Source organism: Pleurodeles waltl, chromosome 4_1 (assembly GCF_031143425.1).
Source record: "Pleurodeles waltl isolate 20211129_DDA chromosome 4_1, aPleWal1.hap1.20221129, whole genome shotgun sequence".
NCBI classification, from domain to species: Eukaryota; Metazoa; Chordata; class Amphibia; order Caudata; family Salamandridae; genus Pleurodeles; species Pleurodeles waltl.
The window spans coordinates 602,516,314-602,536,981 of NC_090442.1; the positions used below are offsets into that span (position 1 = coordinate 602,516,314).

The 20,668-nt window shown below is 41.2% G+C and overlaps 1 protein-coding gene across 2 annotated transcripts in view; it reads right to left on the reverse strand.

The window, feature by feature from the left end:
- The window catches only part of ALDH1L2 (aldehyde dehydrogenase 1 family member L2), a 244,522-nt gene that overhangs the window by 139,783 nt on the left and 84,071 nt on the right, over positions 1-20,668 (reverse strand). For both annotated transcript variants that reach the window (XM_069229012.1, XM_069229011.1), the window contains 5 exons: positions 20,031-20,165; positions 16,878-17,003; positions 7,309-7,400; positions 6,011-6,155; positions 2,254-2,373 (listed from right to left, as the gene is read on the reverse strand). In XM_069229012.1, the coding sequence (XP_069085113.1) occupies positions 2,254-2,373; positions 6,011-6,155; positions 7,309-7,400; positions 16,878-17,003; positions 20,031-20,165 (618 nt within the window). The remainder of the gene's footprint in view (positions 1-2,253; positions 2,374-6,010; positions 6,156-7,308; positions 7,401-16,877; positions 17,004-20,030; positions 20,166-20,668) is intronic.

The following is a 20,668-nucleotide window of genomic DNA, read 5'->3' on the forward strand; positions in this document are numbered from 1 at the left end:
AATATGGTAATTTCAACCCTGGGTGGGCCCTCTGCTTGGGTGTGTCCTGGTGAGAGGCACCCTCTAGTCAGCCAAGGGGGTCTGTTGGTTCAGTCTCCGGCGTCCGGATCGTGGGCACTCACGACGCCTCAAATGGTTCACCCAAAAAAGTCCTGGCCCGGCTGGCAACATCAGCCCACAGGATCCAGTCAGGCCACGACCGAAGGCTGCAAGCTGGATTAGACGGGGGAATGGGGGCACTCAGATTCACAGTCAAGGAGGCAAAGGTGTTACAAATTTGCTAGTAGTGCGGCACTTCAAGGCTTCACGGGGGTATGGAAGACTCCCCGCCATTTGAGGGCCACAGCTCTGCATATTATCCTAGGCTATTGTGGTCTTCTGCACAGCAGCGACCTGCGTGTCAGCTGCAGGGGCCCATGCCTATGCAGGTCCCTGTATGGGGCTCGTTCTCAATCCTCAGCGCCGCTGTCTGGGTGGTGGACAGAGTGAGGCACTCTGTAACTGGTTTGATCCGCCTGTCCAGGCCGGAGTTCAGTAATGTCCAGGTGGCGGCCCACCTCTGAGGCCCAGCTCGTCACCACTTGCTCCATGGTCTACAGCTTGCCCCCTACCCCAGCCACCCGGAGGGAGGGATCACCACCAAATCACATGTCAAGAGCCATCCTCCACTGTGGCGGCAGATTGGCACTAGATGGTTTCGGATTTGGGACAGATTAAAGCAGGATGTATGCGGGCCATGCAGTGCTCCGAGCTCACACATCTGCCATGTCGCCATCTTGGATACACCCACCACTCTAATTATGTTCTTTACAAGGTTGGCCATTACTATTCTGCCTTTTCCTTAGGTTATATGAGTTAGGGTACTTGAATGTGGATCAAACGTTGTTAATTTCAAATCCTTGCACTACTAAGAGGGATGGCAGATCTCAAGGGTTGGGGATCTCAGAGTTGAAGCCTTGGGGAAGAGATAGACGACAAGTGGCCTAGAATGTATACTTCTAACAGTTAACCTAAATAAGTATAAACTGATTACCTGGAATGTCTAGGGAAAGGCTCACTGCTGGAAGTTAGTCCTTTAGGGAGAAGGTGAGAGAAACCATACAAACGTACTTTAGGGAGAACAAGGGTATTGCATCAGATGTTTTATGGGAATAGGGGGCCTTTGAGGTGGTCATCAGAGGAAATGGTGATAAAACAGTCACCAGAATTTGAAAGACACTGGAACCTGAACAAATTAGACTGATCGATCAGGGCCCTGGAGATGTCATTGTTTGTAAACCCTTTTGCACAATGTCAGCTACTATCTGAAAAGGAGTAATGTGCTAAGAGTTTTTAAAAATGTATTTGCTCGATTATAGGGAGACCTTAACTAGGACAAATTCTGAGCAGGATAAAGTGGACTGCTTATTGGCTTGCCTGACAAGGACAGACAAGAGTGGTTCTTTATTAGCACCGGTCAATGACAGGAGGGAGAGAACAGTATTTACCCAGGCTGAAGTCAATGACTAATTTTTACAATATTTCACAAATCTTTGCAGGTCGGCTGACTTGTTTTTTATTATGACCACAGATGCCTACTTAGATGAAATTAAACGCCAGTAGTATTCCTATCCAATGCTTGTGACGTTTACATTTCTACCTCTGTTTACTGCTGCTATCAAAATTAAAAAAATAAAAATTAAAAAAAAAGATAAAAAAAGATAGTGACATGGCTCAGGGTAGAGTTCTCATCCGGGTTTGGAAGGCAGAAACGGTTAAGTGTGAGGCTGCACAGATTTTTATAATCCCAAATGTAATTAGTATTACATAAAAGGAGGAGGAAGCAACTAGAGTCACCAAAGTAGGCATTAGTGGATCTTGGTGCAGAGGCATAAATATTATTACCAGCTAAATTGAGAATTCTCTAATATGACAAATAGTATGGATTTTGTGAACAGTAGGAAGCTACAGTGGTGGAGACCTGAGGATTCTAGGAGCGGGCAGGAGCCACATGGAGAATAGAGAGTAAAAAGGGTTTGCAAAGGTGGTGAACAATACCCTTCCAGCACTGTGCTTCAGAAAAGTGGTCTATTATGATGCTGGTCTTAATTTGCTTTCGGAGTATACACATTGTTGTGTGCTTTGCACTTTTCAAAAGCCTAAGAAAGATAAATGTTAAAACATAACAGCTTTAAAACCTTAAAAATATGAATCCATGGCAGTTATGCACCAGTAATACTGCTGCATTCCTTATCTAAACATTTCAGTACTTACTGAGCCGTCTGTAGGGTTGATAGTCTTGTACATCTTTCCATCCTCAGCATCCATAAACTGACCATTTATGAAACACTGGTGTGGCATATTCACGGTCATACTGTTGATGTTTCGTGAAACCTAACAGCAAAAAACATATATCAATACTAAAAGTACTCACAAACAGCCCAATTCACACAGCCTTTTCCACAAGAAGGTCTGATTTACTTGTGAATATTTTAGAAGCTCCTGTGCACTCTGGAGTAAGTCACACCGACCCAAAGAGAAATTATGGCTAACTTGGCCTTTAGAGTGCAGGATAAGATTAAGAGGAAATAACATTTCTCTTAGTTACAAAAGCCTCTGACTAAGAATTTTGCGGGAACAAATGAGGCACAGAATGCGGTAAGGAAAATGCTACTTACCTGTTACAATCGGTCCAGCTCTTACATTGCTGTATATCCACATACTGTTGCTCTCCTGAAATCAAGTGATAGGTGAAGATATTGCAAATTCTTTTTGTTCAAAGTAGAGCGTTTTGTTAAAAGGTGATTTATGATACCTTCCCTGAAGGCTGCAGTGCAACAGGATATAGACTATCTTTGTTATTGTGTTCTTTTTTCCACCGTTGTGTTCGGATGTATCTTTCAGCGGGACTGCTGCACTTGGGAAGCGTAATCCTCCACATCAGTTCACCAAAGTTGATACCCTCAACACACAAGCATATTGTGCTACTGCTGACTATTTCAGAACAGTACTGGATTGAACATTTCAAACACAGGGTGTATGGTAATGACTTGTAGGGGCGTGATTTATGCAGAATACACCCTTCCGGTTCTGTCTTAAGTACAATAACAAGTTCTTGTGGTTGGCTCAACAAAGGGTTTCAACTTCTGTCTTCCTACAGACCACAACAAATTGAACTGCTCTGCCTGCCAGGCCTTCAGGTGTAAAAAGATCATCCAGCACGGTAGGAGAAGGTGGTGAGTGCATTATGGAATGCAGCACAAAAGCACTCCGGAGCCATTAACTGTGCCTGGCGTCGAAGATGTCGAGAGCACCGACATGGACGGTGAAAAGAGAGGGTCCTTCAGTACACAAAAGATTCAGGAAGAATAGAATCCACAGCATGAAGCAGTATGTTTCGTCTAATGACTCTGGAGAAAATCCTTTTCCTGGACCTGCAGTGAAACCCATACTCAGGCTACACTTTTTTCAGCCACTACCTTACAAGGATCCGCGATCCAGGGTTCAACCTTGAGTGGAGCCTTAGCTCCAGGACAAGGAACAACAGCCTCCAGAGCCATGTCTCATGTCCTGAACGGTCTCCCCTTAAAGACTGCGAAACTACTGAACAGATTTACACCAAATCACAAAAGCTCAATCTGCGGATCCAGGTCTAGCTTTCTGCTAAATTTGGTGTAATCCCCAGAGACGTTGCATGGGGAAAAAGTGTTTTGGGACTCCCACCCTCCTTTTTTTCATCCTCCACTTGATGAATCACCCCAAAACTTCACAGACATCAGCTGGACTAACTTAAGTACTAGTTTGGAACATTTCGTTAAGATTCGTCAAACAGCACCACAATTATTGCAAAAACAAAAAATGCTTTGTCTATGGGAAAAGTTGGTGTGTGTGTGTCTGTGTGTGTATATATATATATATATATATATATATATATATATATATTCACACAAAAAAAGTTATATGGGCGTTATAGTTATGATCAGAATTTATATGCACAAAACCACATGGAATTTTTGCTGTTATAGTTAGAGTTCTTTCAAATAACTCTAACTCCTGCCCTAAGGTAACTATAACTCATGCCCCTGCCATGCGCAGTTTTCAGATTAATAATTTTACTGCAAATGTTGCAATATAATCAATGATCTCATAGAAGATGCAATTACTGATGTAATATGTGGGGTAATGAGCAGTGCATGGCGAGGATGTGAGGTATAGTTACCTAAGGGCACGAGTAATAGTTATGTGAAATAACTCCAACTGTAACAGCTGAATTTCTATGGTTTTGTGTGTGTAAATTCTGATCCTAACTATAACTGCCCTGTAACCTTTGGGTTTTTTTACTGAATTTCTAAGGTGTTTAAATGATAATTTCTAACTATAACATCCCTGTAACATTTGGATTCTTCAATTAATTCTTATGTTTTTTTGTAACGAATCGGGGGGTTTGCCACAATCCCCCGCATGCATCCAACACTACGAAATAAGGGAAAAGCAAGGAGATAGCACTCAAAAGACATGGGAAAAAGCAAGGGGAAAGCAGTGACAACTAGGAAAAAACAAGTAGAATGCACACAAAAATGAGGGGAAAAGCAAAGAGATATCAGTGGGAGCAAGGGAAAAGCCAGGAGAAGGCACACAAAAAACGGGTGAAAATTCAATGTTAAAGCAGGAGAATGCGCTAAGAAAACGGGATAAAGCAAGGAGAAATCAGTGAGAATGTGGGAAAAGCAAGGAGAAGAAACACAAAAACAAGGTAAATGGCAAGCAGAAAGCAGTGAAAACAAGAGAAAAACAAGGAGAAGGCACACAAAAATCCATAGAAAAAGCATGGAGAAATCAGTGAAAATGAGGGAAAAGCAAGGAGAAGGCCCTCAAAACATGAGTAAAAAGCAAGGAGAAAGCACTCACAAAACAGGGGATAAAGCAAGGAGAAAGCTGTGAAAATGAGGGAAAAGCAAGGAGAAGGCACACAAAAAATGGGGGAAAAAGCAAGGAGAAAACGTGGAAAACATTGAAAACTAGGGCAAAGCATGGAGCGGGCACACAAAAAATGGGTGAAAAAGCAAGGAGTAAGCAGTGAAAACAAGGAGAAGGCACTAAACAAACATGGGAAAAAGCAAGAAGAAGACAGGAACAACAGCTATGCAGCAGCATGAGGGGAGCTGGGCCTATTTAAAAAAAAATGAAATTGCTGCTGATTCACGGCTCCACTGCAACGCTGTGGCAAAAATAAAAAATAAAACTGTTGTGGGACCCCACTGCCAGGCCTAGGGGCTGAGGGTATACCTACCCTGCCCCCTTCTGCTTTGTTTTTTTACTTTTCTCTAGGCACCGTATAACTTTTACCATACTGAATCAGACTTGTGCTCAGGACTACACTATTTCTATTTCATACATGCACACCTGTACAGTCAATCTATGTTATATATGTTTGTGGGCCCTTTACTATATGCTTTGTTTTCTAAAATTATCTAGCAGTTTATAGAGTAATTTGAGGAGAACTAGCTTGGTGCTGTCATCAGGACTGTCATGTAACATCATAAGCGGTATAATTTGTGAGGTCTTAAGCACTGCATGGCAGGGGCACCGAGTATCAGGAAGAAAGGACAGATCCTCTCCTTGAGCAAGGGCAAGGGATCTGGTTGGCGAATGTGTCGGCCTCGCACTGCATCACATTTGATGATCTTGTGATTGCCCATTTGAATGAACATTTGGAATTATGTAAGCAAAAGGAAAAACATACAAGTCTGAGTATGCCGCTGACTGTAACCCATCCAAATGATACAAGAAAAGCATTTCTGGTTGTATTGGTCAACAACAAGATACACTTGTGGATGGTCTGTAAAAACAACAGCTAACTCTTTTAGAAACCACCCCATTGCTGCTGAATCCCCTTATAGTCCATCCTAAAAAGCACTCTGAGACAACCACATGCTGTGGGCAGCACTTTACAAAAAAAAAAAAGACATAAAGAGAATAATAGTGAAAACAGCGCTCAAGACAAAATGACTTTAAAGAGTCATCTTCTTACATAATCCACAACAAACTCTTCTTTATCTTCACCCCTCAGTTTTCGGACAGCCATCTGTATAAAGTCTTCGAATGTGGTTGCCATGTACACATCTTCATTTTGCAGTTCCAGCCCATCACACTGCTGTTTAATTTCCTCCACTAGCCTTAAAAGAGCACAAGACAATATAATGAATCCATTGATAAGCATCGGTAATGCATGTTACATATGTTTATCTGATTCACATAACACAACACAAACTCTGTTATGAATGATTATCTACTGGTATTTGCGCCTAAAATTCTATAATCATGTTTTATATTACAAAGCAGATGAAAACGAAGAGCGAGTAAACGTGGTAATAAAGGCCTGATCCTCAGATATGTAAAAGTTACAATGCAGTGCCTGACTGCATTATGCTCAAGGCTAAGAAGCTTCTGTATGTAAAATGGAGAAACTAAGCAGCATAAACCCTAGCTACCTTTGTCAAACCGAAATATTTCAAACATTTTTGCAAGAACATTTTTCTGCTCTTTAAACTTCTCCCATTAAAAAAATGGTTTTATATTTGTTTTATTCTTGTCACGGTGCCAAATATGGTGAAAGGTATGTCCTGTGATACAAGTACATACAATGCAGGCTTCCAGTTACCCATACACATATATGCCATTCATATGCACATAGGTTCATACATCCCCCAAATACCACACTCTCACTGACACACATGGTAGCCTTGTCATAGTGCCCCTAGTCAAAGCACTTTGCTCAAACCATAGTATCTGGCTCTATGGACATTAGGATTAAGGTCAATGGAGCTGGCCATGGGGCATGTCTGGTAACAATGCAAGAGTTGTTTAGCCTTCAGTAACTCACTATCATTTTTACTGATCACAAGTAGCTCTCACTACAGAAAAGGTTGGAGACCACTGCCGCTAGAGACAACTACTTCCTGTTCCAAAAGAACACCCCTTCTTAAGAGCTACATATAGCGCTTGCCATGATCAGCCCTTTGCCAAGGGTGTTCCCCAGTCAATATTTACACACCCACTTTATTCATGCCCTTGATAAAGAGCTATAGAAGCGCGGGCGTGTACATGACAAGAGAGAATATTTATTTTGTGATGTATATTGCAAATAATGTTTATATTTTTATATAATTTCCATACTTTCCATAAAATTGATATAACAGCCGTTAATGAATGCCCCTTCTTTTTACAGTGATTTTTAGCTTGCTGGGATGAGACACTATCAAGATCTTTGAAATTAATCAATGGTGGCGGCACCGGCTTCATAACGAACAATCACGTTTGAAAAATTACCTGACCACATCCATAGAAGCAGCTCCGGATTTGAAAAAGTCTGTGGAATCTTCAATCACAGCAACATTACTTAAAATGCCTTTCCAAATTGACTAGAGTGCAAGACAGAAAAAGCAGTCTTTAAAATAAACATCCGAGAAAATTCAAAATATTTAACGAGAATTGCCTTAACATCAAAACGTAAGCTAATTGCATTTGACGTTTTGTTTTTTGCCGTTAATATGAATGCATCTGTTTAGCTTTAGGCTGCACGCCATTCCCTTCTTTACAGTGCCAGGCACTACTGTTTAAGAAAAATAATGTCACATTTTACAAACTGAGCAGCTGGAAGGTCAGTGCTGAACCTTCAGCAGTTTTTCGAGCGTGTACTGCCGAACCGCGGTCAGCTGAGACCCTCAGCAGCTGCGCAAAGGATCTTTCTGCCTGAAAACAACAAGGTACATTTAACGCTACAACCCTGAGCTGGGCGCACTGTTACGCCTCACAACTATGCTATATATTCTACCGCACTAATCAGGGGAAATAGGCCTGTCGTGTTTAGACAGATGTAGGAAAAAGTTTACGTTTTTGCACCACTCTAGCTGCAGCCCTTTATTCTTAGTGCTTTTCGCATATCGAGTTCTGAGCTCACTGAAATGGCTTCCCACAGAAGCTAAAAGTGTCTGCCTCACCCTGCATACGTCACTCCACTCTGCAGCTTCGAACTATCTTTCCCAGAATTGGTGATCTTACGAGGTCAACCTCATTCCCTTCCTCGACACTGTCGTTACAGAAATGAGTCCTTGTATCTAGTGCACAAAAGCCACCCCTAATGGAAAAGTTCATAGCTGCATCCTGTTTCTTATTGTGTCAGACTTCACCCACACCAAAGAGAAGTATTTTATCATTATATATTTGTACTCTTTTTTATTTTATCTGTATATTTTCATATGTATGGATAGGCCTGCCTCAACGGCTGCTTTCCCAAATACCGATGTGCGTTGTCTGGAGCCCTGTCCAGCGAGCAGCCCCAGCACTTGCTTCTGTGAAAGAGTTTTAATAACGAAAGACTGGCATAATTATTCAGTAGGATATGTGACGTAAGCCCTAATATAATGTTGTTTAAATGTGGCTTTATGCACAGAGTTTTCATGAAGATGTGTATTTAGTTTAAAACACTGACTACTGGTGCATTTCTATTTATGTATTTATTTCCTGTTTGCTGTGTTCATCCTCGACGTACCCCGCAACAGCCACATCTCCGCACACCTGAGACACCTGCATTGGCTCCCAGTCAGCAAAAGGATCACCTTCCGTCTTCTCACCCACGCACACAAAGCCCTCCACAACAAGGGACCGGAATACCTCAACAGACGCCTCAGCTTCTACGTCCCCACCCGCCCCCTCCGCTCCGCTGGCCTCGCACTTGCTGCCGTCCCTCGCACCCGCCGCTCCACGGCGGGTGGGAGATCTTTCTCCTTCCTGGCGGCCAAGACCTGGAACTCCCTCCCCACCAGCCTCAGGACCACCCAGGACCACTCCGCTTTCCGGAGACTCCTAAAGACTTGGCTGTTCGAGCAGCGATAACCCCCCCTTTTCCCCCTAGCGCCTTGAGACCCGCACGGGTGAGTAGCGCGCTTTATAAATGTTAATGATTTTATTTGATTTGATTTGATTTTGTTCTGTGTCCTGGACTTAAGTGTATATCTTTTCATGACGCAAACACGTTCTTCAAGTTACAGTAACATGAATGGGGATTTAGCTTGCCTTCCCTTTTGACCTGCATAAAAGCTTAGGAGTACCTAAATGTTATTTTAATCTTATAAAAGTTGATTCTGTATGAATAGAGCTTGCTAACAGAAGCGTATGGGAAGGGAAGGGATCTAATGAAGTTATGTGTTGTACTTACCTTGACTTGTTTTGTCTTATAGACGGAAATGCTGAAAGCATAAAACCATTTTGATAACCTTGTTGCGAATCACAATTCAATGTATCTTGTGTTTAGAACATTGTTTGTCAAACTTGCCAAATCGACGGAAGCTGTCTTGTTCCCATGAAGACATCATTATCAACCAATTGGTGGAGGCCAGACGCTATCTTCACGAGACTTGTAGAATGTTGCTTTTTGAAAATGTATAAATGTATGTTCCTAGACTAGAGAGTGGTGGTGAAAGACTTTTTCTAGACCGCTCGCAGACTTTCTTGTGAGCACTTCGACTCAGATACATTCTGATTAAGACTTTGCTGACACTTCTCAGATTTATTCTGGCAAGATTTTGATTTTTATACTTTAAATTTATGCTGTTAATCTTTTGAGTTTCTTGATTTTTTCTTCATGGGAAGTTCTACTACAGCTCTTATGCTTCCACCTCTCGAACCTCACACTCTTCATGGCTTGTGCTGATATTCTATTTCACTATATCTAGCTTAGAATAGGGATAATGTTATGGAACGTGCTCCATGCTTTGTTCTGTAATTGCACTGAAATATTATGAGTTGCTAACAAAGAACTTAATTACTAAAACAATTTGAATAAAGAATTTAAACTATACTAAAAATCTCTTTATTGACTCCTACTAAACAGAATGTTAATTAAAATGTTGATAATCTGTTGAGTAAATTGCAGCTATATCCCAATTCTCTTCGCCTCCAAGGTCTCCCCTCTTGGGTCCAGTGGGGTGTGGGAACTTCATGTTTCCAGATACATCAATCCTTTAACTAGTGGAGTCCCCCACAGTCCAACATTTCCCACGTGGCTCTGTCCATTCAGCTCGGCCTGGATACCTCATAATGTAATGCCGGGCAATGTAAATTTTAACTAAATAGGACAGCGGTGCCTGATTTAAAAATGGCAGCAGTCCCAATACATCCCTGCATGCTGTGACGGGTTGCCTAGTAACTTGATGATGTGCATATAAGTTAGTGTGAACCCATTTCTTTGAGTCAGTTTATCAAAGCAGCACCTCAGCATTGGTCATGGAAGGAAAATGCCATGCCAAGAAGAGGTACGCTCCAGAGACAAGTTCAGGAGATCAAGCTACCTCAGTTGTGGATGATGTGGATCCAATCACTGATATGTAACTCTTTTAGGGAATGATTATTAAAGCTGTGAAACCAACTTTTGCAGCTCACAAGAGTTGAACAGCAGGTAAGAGTGTCTGTTGCCATGGGAAGGATCGGTTTGAATGGATGGGGAGGCGAGGGAGGTGTTCAAGGTTCGAAACATGTGCAAGCTTATTGTTATTGAATTGTTTTAGTGACAGAAAATCCAAAAACATATTTTACAAAAAAAATAGACACACGCTCAGATTATTCCAAAGAGAAGGAGCAGAGGGGCAGATACATTGAAGGCACTGATTTGAGGCAGTTAGTTGCCCATTCGAGGGAGAACCTCTCTTTTCCAGTGGTTCAGATGGAGGATGATGATTTTTTCTGCCAGTACAGAAAAAAAGGAACAAGACTCCTGACCTATCCATAAGGCCATTAGAGGATTACTATCCAGAAAATGGGCGGATGTGGAAAAGTCCAAATTCCCAAGGTTCCTGGCGATGTGATAGTCTCTTGAAAAAATTCCTGAGGAGTTCCCCTCTTTTATTAAAGTTGATTCCTTAATGGCATGCCTATCAAAAAGCTAAACAAATACTTCAGAAGATGCAGTTACCCCTTACCTTGTCGAAAAGAAGGAGCAATAAGAGAACATTTGCAGTCTACAATTTCACCGTCAGAGCAGGCGCATATGCAACCTACACAATCTAATCTCTTCTGCAGGACTTCCAGGAACTGGTGAAATATTTAAAATGGAAAGATGGTACATCAAAGCTATCAATAATGGAGCAAAAAGTCTGATTTCGTTCTGAAATCACCTTCAACACCCAGCCTGTTGCAATAGTGGCCTCTGGTTCGTCTGATGCGACCTCCTTTCACGGGCACAGGTTCTAGCTTTTGAAGAGCTTTCGACCAAGCTCCCTCTTCCAGAGTTACGAATCAATCCTTTCGGGGCGGGGATGTGGCATGGATCACAGCAGCAACCAGCTATTTCACCAACCACTCAGCAGTATCCAAGTCAGGACTATCCAGGCACAGCTGGGGGAAGGATCAGGTCTTTTTTTTACAACCTGGCAATCAGATGTCTCAGATGGTTGGGTGCTATGGCTCAAAATAGAGCGCTAGTCAAATTTTTTTTGTCAACCTGTATTTTGACCCTACTCCAACTCCCGGCAATGCAGCCAAGTGCCAGGGCTTAACCAAGGCGGTTCAGGTCTTTATTAAGTAAGGTGCAGTTACCCTATTACCTGAAAACGAAAAGGAACAAAGCTGTTATTCATTAATGTTCCTGGTACTGGAGAGCTTAGAGGTGTTCCCTCCTGTTCTGGACTTGAAGAATATGAATTACTTTATTCCTTATCAACTGTTTAAAATGGTGGTTCTCCAGGACATTATTCCTCTGGTTTCTTCTGGCATGTTCTTAGCTTCTGTTGACCTCTTAGATGCCTAATTCCATATTCCTATGAATCTGGATAATCAAATGTCTGTGAGACTCTATTTTTCGGTCAGCATCTTCAGTTTTGTGCTGTTCCCTTTGGATTATCCTCTGCTCTAAGGCTTTTCAACAAAACACTAGCCCCACTGATGAGTGCCTTTCACTCTCAGGGCTTGTTGTTTTGCCCTTCCTTGGATGACTGACTAATATGCGCTTCCTCTTTTTACAAGGGTTGGGAAGCTGGTCAGCTGATGTGCACCTGCCCTTCTCTGCATGGCTTTCTGAACCCCAGGCCGTCACACCTGTTGCCAGACCAGGAGTTGCAGTATTGGGGCTCTATTCAATACCCTTGTGGGGAAGGTATTCCGTCCTCTCCTTGGACAACATAAAATGATGTCACACCCTAAAAATCCTCTGGGCTGTCGAGTAGCTCCAGTAAGGCAATGGCTGAGAGTTAAAGGGGATATGGCTGCAGCTTTCCATCTAGTTCCATGGAAAAGCCTGCACCTTTATTACTTGGTTTAACACCTCCTGTCTCATTGGAAACCACAAACCCAAACTTACGAGGACCTGATTCCCATTTCTCCTCAAGTGTCTCAGAAATTGCAATGGTGGCTCATTCTTGATCCCCTCAGTAAAGGAGAATCCTTAGTTCTCCCTCTCCCAATCACAATAACTACAGACGCAAGCAGTCTGGGATGAGGTGCGACAATGGATCCCCACTCTCTCCAGGGTCTTTGGTCAGTGATGGAGCATCTCTCCTCATTCACTTAGGAGAGTGGGCGGGGTCCTAAACGCCCAGTTGGCATTTGATCTGCTTCACATGGATGAAGCTGTGAGAATCAAGGCAAACAATCAGGGCATGGGAGCATACGTGAAACATCTGAGGAGCATCAGGGCTCCAGTCCTTGCTCTCTTTGCAGAACAGATTGGCACCTGAGCTGAGCCTTTATCTTTGACAGCGATCTATCTGTCAGAGAGGGAAAATGGGCAGGCAGACCTCCTGAGTCATCACCCTCCTCAATATCTATGTCAATGTCACCAAAGGTGTTCCAAGAGATTGTGAGGAGGTTCTGGGAACCATGGATAGATCTATTTTCATCTCCTCTGGATTTGCTCCTTCCCAGGTCCGGCTCTCTCCTTCCATGTCAGGGGGCATATATTGTGGAGCTTCCAATGGCACAGGCATATTCTGTTCATGTTTCCCCCCTTTGCTGTGATCTGAAAGCAACTGTACAAAATCAAAAAGGAGAGTGTGGTGGTCCTGATAGTTGTCTCTCGTTTCCTCTTCTATTACAGATGGCACTCTAGTGTCCTTGGGTTTTTCTAGTAATCCACTTGCTTCGGAGATGTCCTCTGTTACCAGAGAAAACTCTATGGTACCTATCCCCAGAGGTGTGTAAATTAAGAGAGTGAGACCTATGGGATTCGGTTGCTCGTTGAAGTTATCTCTCTCCATCCAAAATTCCAGAAAGGAGAGTACTTTATAGGTGTACAAGAGACACTGGAAGAACTCATCTGGATGGTATAATCTGAGGTATTTTCCTCCCTCATCTTGTGAGGGAGGGAAGGTTCTTGAATTTCTAAGGGCTGGTTTCCTGTTGGGCTTTGGCATTTCTACTCTCCAAAGTCAATAGGCAGCCACCAAGGCCAACAGCGGTTTGGTAATATTTCAGTTCCATCCTCTGGTGTTGAGTCTCCGTCTAGGTTTCCAGCTTAAGAGACCTTCATCCATTCTGTGGTCCGTTCATGAGATCTACCCCTCTTTCTGAATATTCTTCAAGAATCTCCCTTTGAATATCTCCCTTACATCCCACTGAAGGTGTTGACACGAAAAGTATTCTTTTTAGAGGCCATAACATTGGGTTAAAGATTAGGAGTGATAGGGTCTCTTCTTTGTGTCTACTCGTTTATCAGGTTTTTCCTGAGAAGGTCATTCTCAGGCCTGATCCAACTTTCCTTCCTAAGATGTCCTTTACATTCCATCTATGTCAAGACCTGATGCTCCCTGTATTTTTCCTTCCCCTTCTTTGGAACAGGAGATGCTCTGGTATTCCTAGGCTATGGCATTTCTTGGACTTGCATAGAACATTATCAATGTGGCTAGAGAGTATAGCTTTCTGTAGAAAAGTGGATTTCCTATTTGTAACATTTGTTTTGGCTAACAAAGGTCACCGTCAAAAGACTGACACTTTAAGTTACTGGATAAGAATGGTTGCTTCCCTGGCAAACAGAAAGCAGGAATGTCTTTGTCCACCATTGTACAGTGCTGCTACACCAAAGGAATATCTTCTTCTTGGGCAGCATTCAAAGAGACCTTCCTATCGGATATTTGTATTGCAGATACCTAGTCATCTCTGTACTTCTTCATATTCCAGAACAGATTTAGAATGGGAAATGTATTTTCTTCTTCCTTTGTACCTGTAGTTCTTCCTGCAGTCAATTAAGATTTTTTTTGTTGGTTTTTATTGTACTCTCTGAAATAAATCCACTTAGGTGCTGCATTATTCAGACTCAGTTGTGATTTATATAAAGCAATGTATTTTCGTTTAATTTCTTGGATATATGCTCATTTTTGTAAGGACTGGGAAGAGGAAGATGGATGAGGAAAGTAATTCCTTGATTACCTCCCAGTAATCTTCACAAGTCTGAGTCACAGTCCTTGGTTTCCCTCCTTTTCACCCTCATTTGAGGAAAGGTTGGAGAAAGAAATTGCTATTATTTGACAATTTGGTAATCTCAGGATGCAGTCACGGACTAGGTCCTTTTATGCGGTCTACACAGTATCAACTTCATGTGTGGGCCATGTCGAGGGGGCACTTGTCAATTTTCTCTTTAGATCTGTGACCTAAGGACAATGGCTCATTTCCGTAAGGACTGTATTGAGGAAGACTATGTTTCAAAGTAATGAACATTATCTGTAAGTATTCCAGGCACCTTCAGAGCTCTGACAACCTTTTTCTCACAGCCTTTTAGGAGACAAAACACAACCTTAAAGAAATCCTTTCGGGAAAAACTCACAAGGTGTGGAATTTTGTTTCACTGGCAAACAGGAAAACCTCATTGTGCAAAACACTAAAGAGAAGAGTTGTGCTATTTCAGCACAACTTCCATCTATAAATTACCTATAATAGAGAGGAGCAGCACTATGCTAATCCAAATTTCTCCTTATGCTCCCTGCTCCTAGCATCTTTATAAACTGCTTATTTTTTTAATACACATACTTGTTAATTTCTTCTCTTGTACCTTTATTAGTACTGTGTGTCTTTTTCAATACCGTGTGATGTGTGTTATATGGTTTAATTGCTCATGTACAACTACTCATAGGTGAAGTGCATTTCTACCTACTGGGTCTCCTATGCACTATAAAAATTCAAATAAATATACAAGTAAGTAAATTATGCTATTATTACTCTATGTCCATCTTACATGCAACTGAATGACTTCTCAAGTGGGCAAAGAAAGCTCCTTACAGCATGATCTCCAATGTCTCCCTCTAAAACAATCCAATGTAAGGTAGCATGTCTAAACTTCAATGCCACCCACATAGGCCATCTCCACTGCCTTTAAATGCAACTGACACTCACCAGAGGAGAAAAAAGCACCATAAGAAAAGATTAACACTGGAGAGCCCAAAAGTCAGGAGGAAACCTCTGAACCAAGCCTAATACTGGTCTGACTCCCAGATTCTGAATAGACTTCCTCATTAGATTAAATTAATCCCTACTCTCAATCAGAAGGAACTTCAGGACATACCTATTCAGAACCTTTCTACAAAACTCTCCTAATTCTCCCAGGATCTCTCTTTTCTACGTCTTCCCCAGATTTCTATATCTTCCCTGCCCTATACTAATTCTCCTTTGATTAATAATATATGCAAAATGTTAGCAAATACAACCCAGTAGCTGTCCCATTGTTTTCCATGTTAGTTGTAAAGAGCTCTGCTGCCCATGTGTCCAGGTTCACACTATATAAACATCTTTGATAAATAAACAATAAATAATTCTAACAAAACAGGTCCTTCTCCACCCCAATACCCATAAACACAAGCTGATGCCTGTGAATCAAACATGTACCTACTAAAAAACAAAATGGGTAGTTTCTGGAAAAATAGGGTTTCGTTTAAAACTACAAACTGTTATCCTGTGCATACTACACATATCTTGCTAACATCGTGATCCACTGATTGCAGCAGCCTACATGCCCTTGGCACGGTGCAGGAGATAGACTAACATGTTTGTCCAAGCATCCAAACGCTGCTCTTTCTGAAAGCCACTATTGACACCCTTTATACAGTCCTCCACCACATTAGCTGTTCCCTTCCTGGTAATCCAGTTTCCAACACTTTATATGAGTCTCCTTTTCAGCCCATGTCTGTAAAGTCTTTCTTTTACAAGAAGTCTCCTAGCCAGACTTTGAAAAGAAACAGGACTCGCATGATCGAGTCCTCGAAGTCTATAATGTTGTCACAGCCTAACCTATTATCGAGGTACTACTTCCTCTATGTCACTTCTTGCTTCCTCTTTTATCTGCTTCCTGTTTCACCAGATAAAAGCAGATGGAACTCTCATTACCATGCATTGTGAACACTCCAGTAACTGTGATGGTGATCTTCTAGTGGTTACGTGCCCCTAATTCCATGTGTTATAATGCTCATCTCCTGGAATCCTGCTTTACCTCATGGCGTTCTGGCTTCATCTCCTAGAACCATGCTCTTGGTCCAGCTGAATCCAGTCTTCATCTACTCTTTTTCAAGTTTTGTGAGTGCCAGGCTGATCAACAATTCTCTTCTTTGTAAAACCTTGCTATCTGGAGTTTTTATGGTGCATGCTTTTGCTCTGATCAGTGACCCTACAAGGAGACATGGGTGCTTCCACATGACATTTGTAATTAATAATATTAGTATCCTTCTTTAAATTACCTAGCATATAATCATTCTTTAACACATACAAATGTTAGCATCAGTAGTGATAGTTTTTGTTTTTGCAATGCATGTCACTAAAAGACTGATCCTTTTTTAAATTATATAATATGTTTTCGATACCATAGTGAACATGCAACACCTTTTAATAATATTAGTTTAATGTGTTCTGTTATGACTAAAACCTACCTTAATTTTAAGCGCCATATTATGTTCTTCTTCTGTGAGCTCTAATGTAGTCGTTTCACCAGTGGAGAAGTATTTTGATGCAGGAATCATTCTTCCTTCTTCAAACTGAAGGTTTCTTACCATGAGCTGAGAAAAAGGAATTTTAGAATTATCATCTACACGAATAAAGAAAACTACTGTTAGGTTGCCGCACTCACAAGCTGTGATAAAAGAGTTATATCTGTATCTCCCCTGACAATGTTCATGTAGTTAGATCTGCCACCATGTGTGCCTCCTGCACATCTCATCAGTTGAAAAACTCTACATGAAGACCAGAATGGATAAAGGAGGTATCTCTATCTTTAGAGGGCTTCGGGTTATGATTAGACATGATATCCAGTCAATAATTTAAGTTACATTTTTACTTTAAAATCTAGAATTTATGATTTACAACATGAAAAGACTCTTCACTAGAAACAAATGGATGTTGGGAGTGATCTCTAGTAGTGATCAAGCACACACTAATATAAACACTTCATCCTCAAACTGAGTATCTTTTTTTGTAGTTTACATCTTGGTGCAGAATCTATGTGTGGTGTTTTTTCAAGAGGCTGCTTGCCCATTGTGTCAGTAGACTGCTGTAATAGAGAAGTCAATAACACTACATTGGTTCTGATGGAAATTGTATAGATGCCTCCTAAAGCCAGAACACTTATGTCGAGTATTATTTAGAGATCCTAAAATGTGCAACGGATTCCTTGGCAGAAGCCTGCCTGCCTGCCCAAGGCATTCCATTCACATAAATCCAAGAGTCTAGATGAAGCTCTTGGGTCTTTAGTGCTGCTAACTGAAAACTGCAGATTTATTTTGAAATTTAGATAGTCTATTTGAAGTAAAGTGTTGTTCGACTTCTTCATGAAGGCACACACAGATCTCCTTGCAAGCCACATCAGTGCCCTGATAACTTTCTAGATTCTTCTTCTTACATTTTGGAAGCAGTGAGAAAATGTGCATTTAATGGTGAATCTGAAACAGTTTCACAACAGCAGTGCCCATATTGCAAAAATACAGTGCAGGAACCTAATTCTTAAGTTCAAAAAATGATAAGAAAGATTAAAAACATTCCTTTTCCTCTTAGATAGGAATACCCTTTTGACAGGAAATCTGAGATCCATTTGTGTCTGGTGTACACAGGACAATAAAGATCAAGGTTCATAGTTGGCTTTGTTATAGCTGGTTTAAACGTCTGCAACATGAGTTTAAGAAAATGCAAAAAAAAATGCCATTTCTTGATTGCCAATTGATGTCAGAGAAAGCTGTGCTAGAGGCTCAAAGTATGTCTGAGACATAAGTAATTCTGAGAAATGATCCATGTTTCTGTGGTGCACAATATTTGCAACTTAAAATATAGACTAGAAATGCCAGGCTGTTTTATAGCACAAAGGATGTGCATTGACAAATTGAATGATAAGTTACAGAGAGAATTTAGTAGGACATACCAAAGTATGCTTAGACATGTTTGAGGCCGTCTTGGCGGGATGACAGTGGGTGATACTGGAGTGGATAATGTTGGTGTACTGCAGCATGTACACAGAATTGCTGTTAGAACAGCATCGAGGCAGTTTATAATAAGCCTAATGGACATAGTAAATAGCCCGGCAGGCATGTATCCTACCAGTACAAAAGAGGAAGTCCCTTGCCTATGTGATGATGCCTAGGCTATGGCATATAAGGGACAGCAATACGCAGTACAATAAAATGATCGAAGGATACTGTCATATTCTTTACGGATTGCATAACAGTGTTTTGATCTCTTCGCCACTTCTACTTGTAATGCTCTTGTCAATGAAATGGTTGCTTATTGCTATTCGAGCCTATTACATGATAAACAAAAACAACATTTCACTCTGGAACCCCACCCAGTATAGTAGCCCACCTTCTACATTTTCTGTGTTTGCAGAAAATAACCCTGTTTTTCATTTGAGCTAATATCTATTGTTTGCTCCAGCATTTAGAAACAGGCTTCTTATCAGAACCCCTATCTTGTTGTTTTACAAATTAAATTATAAACAGCACCACAAACACAATAGGTCTCACCCTTTGGAACCTATTAGCTTTGCCAATGCCTTTAGGCGATGCTTTGCAGCACTGTCAGAATGCTGTGCAACATGACAAAAAGTAAAAAAGTTAACATTTTAAAAAAAGAATGATAATGTGGCAGACTACACATGAGTGAGAAATCAACATGTGCATGCAGGAGTTTGTCAAGGGGAAGAAGCACAAAAGACAGTCCTTGCAGCAACACAGGGGAGGCAGTGTCACTGACTGCGGGTTATTTGGAGGACAAACGCTCAAGAAGGAGACAGGAGGAAAAAACATCTCTTGCACTGCTAAGCTAAAAGTAAAACATAGTACAGTAGTTACCTAAAAGTGAGTAGTGGAAGTCTAGAAGCCAGCCAGTCAGAGACATAAGAAAAGGGCTATGCTCTGGGGAGGGACAAACACAGGGTGGGCAGGCTCGGAAAAGGAAGGCCAATGAATAAGAAACAAGCAAATGAGAGTGACAATAAAGCCAACATTTAAATGTGAAGCACTGGGCAGGCTGTAAGCCCCTGGAAGCTCATGGAAGGCCAAAATAGGTGTTTTTCAAACAGAGAGCTACACTATCTGGTAGGGTCAACCTAAAATGATTTTTGTGTTCATATAAAAGGACAATGTGCTTGGAAAGTTTAAAAGAACAAACTATAGGTCTCACGCTAGGAAGGGCACTCTAATTTGGCCCAGTGGTTCAACCGTCATTTATAAGTAGCTTAGCGACTGTATCAGATGGATTCACGATAGAAACCTGTACTACACATACCAGCCACATTTATTCTAAAGCCTAGATACTTATTGCATGACCATTTTAGAGTCCAGATCAAGAACAAACACAGATACATATGGCACACAATAAACGTTCCTTTTTTGATAGCATTAAACATATTAAAATCATTCACTTCTGTTTATTAATACTGGAGTTTTAATAGATGCACACCCTGGTGTGTCACGACAATGGGCATGTACATATATCACTTTTAAAATGGCAAAGTGTGATTTCTATTGGTTAGTCGGTCATTGTAGTACACAATTTTGCACATCTTTCCTTCTTCAGTTATATACTGTATGCACACTCACCATCTTCCCGTCGTTGCCAAAAAGTACAAGGCCATTTTTAGTTACAATCCCCGGCTTCAGACCTTCTGTGATTTCCAAGGGCTGTCCTTTAGGCACTGGACCTTCAAGTAAAGAAGACCCATAGAGTGTCACCGCCTGTAGAAAGGATGACATGGCTAAAGCTGTGAAGTAACCTCATTATGTTAATTTGTCATTGATAATGCAGGGGAAATAAAAGTGTTGGTAACATATATTTAGCATTCATTTTCTCAAAATCTAATTCTAGTATTTAAGTTCAACTTTTCATTTGTAAACGGGTTATTTGTTCAAAATAAAAATAAATAAAAAAAACACCAAAAAATAAAAAAACTGTTCAAGCTACTTCTCTCACTATAAAAATAGATTAAATTTCTTTTCCCGACAGATGGACAATTTTATTGTACAATTTGTGCATGGGGAGGAAATTCATAGCTGCTGCTGCCTCCTCACTCTTGATTAGAGCCCATGCACACCAACATTAGTGTAAACTTGCATGTGAGAAAAAATATCCACCAAATAGATGTATTGGAATGATGGTGGTATGACACCACATGTGCGTATCCCTTTCTTGAGGTGAGCTTTAATGACTGCATATTAATGCCAACAGGAAGGTGCGGACA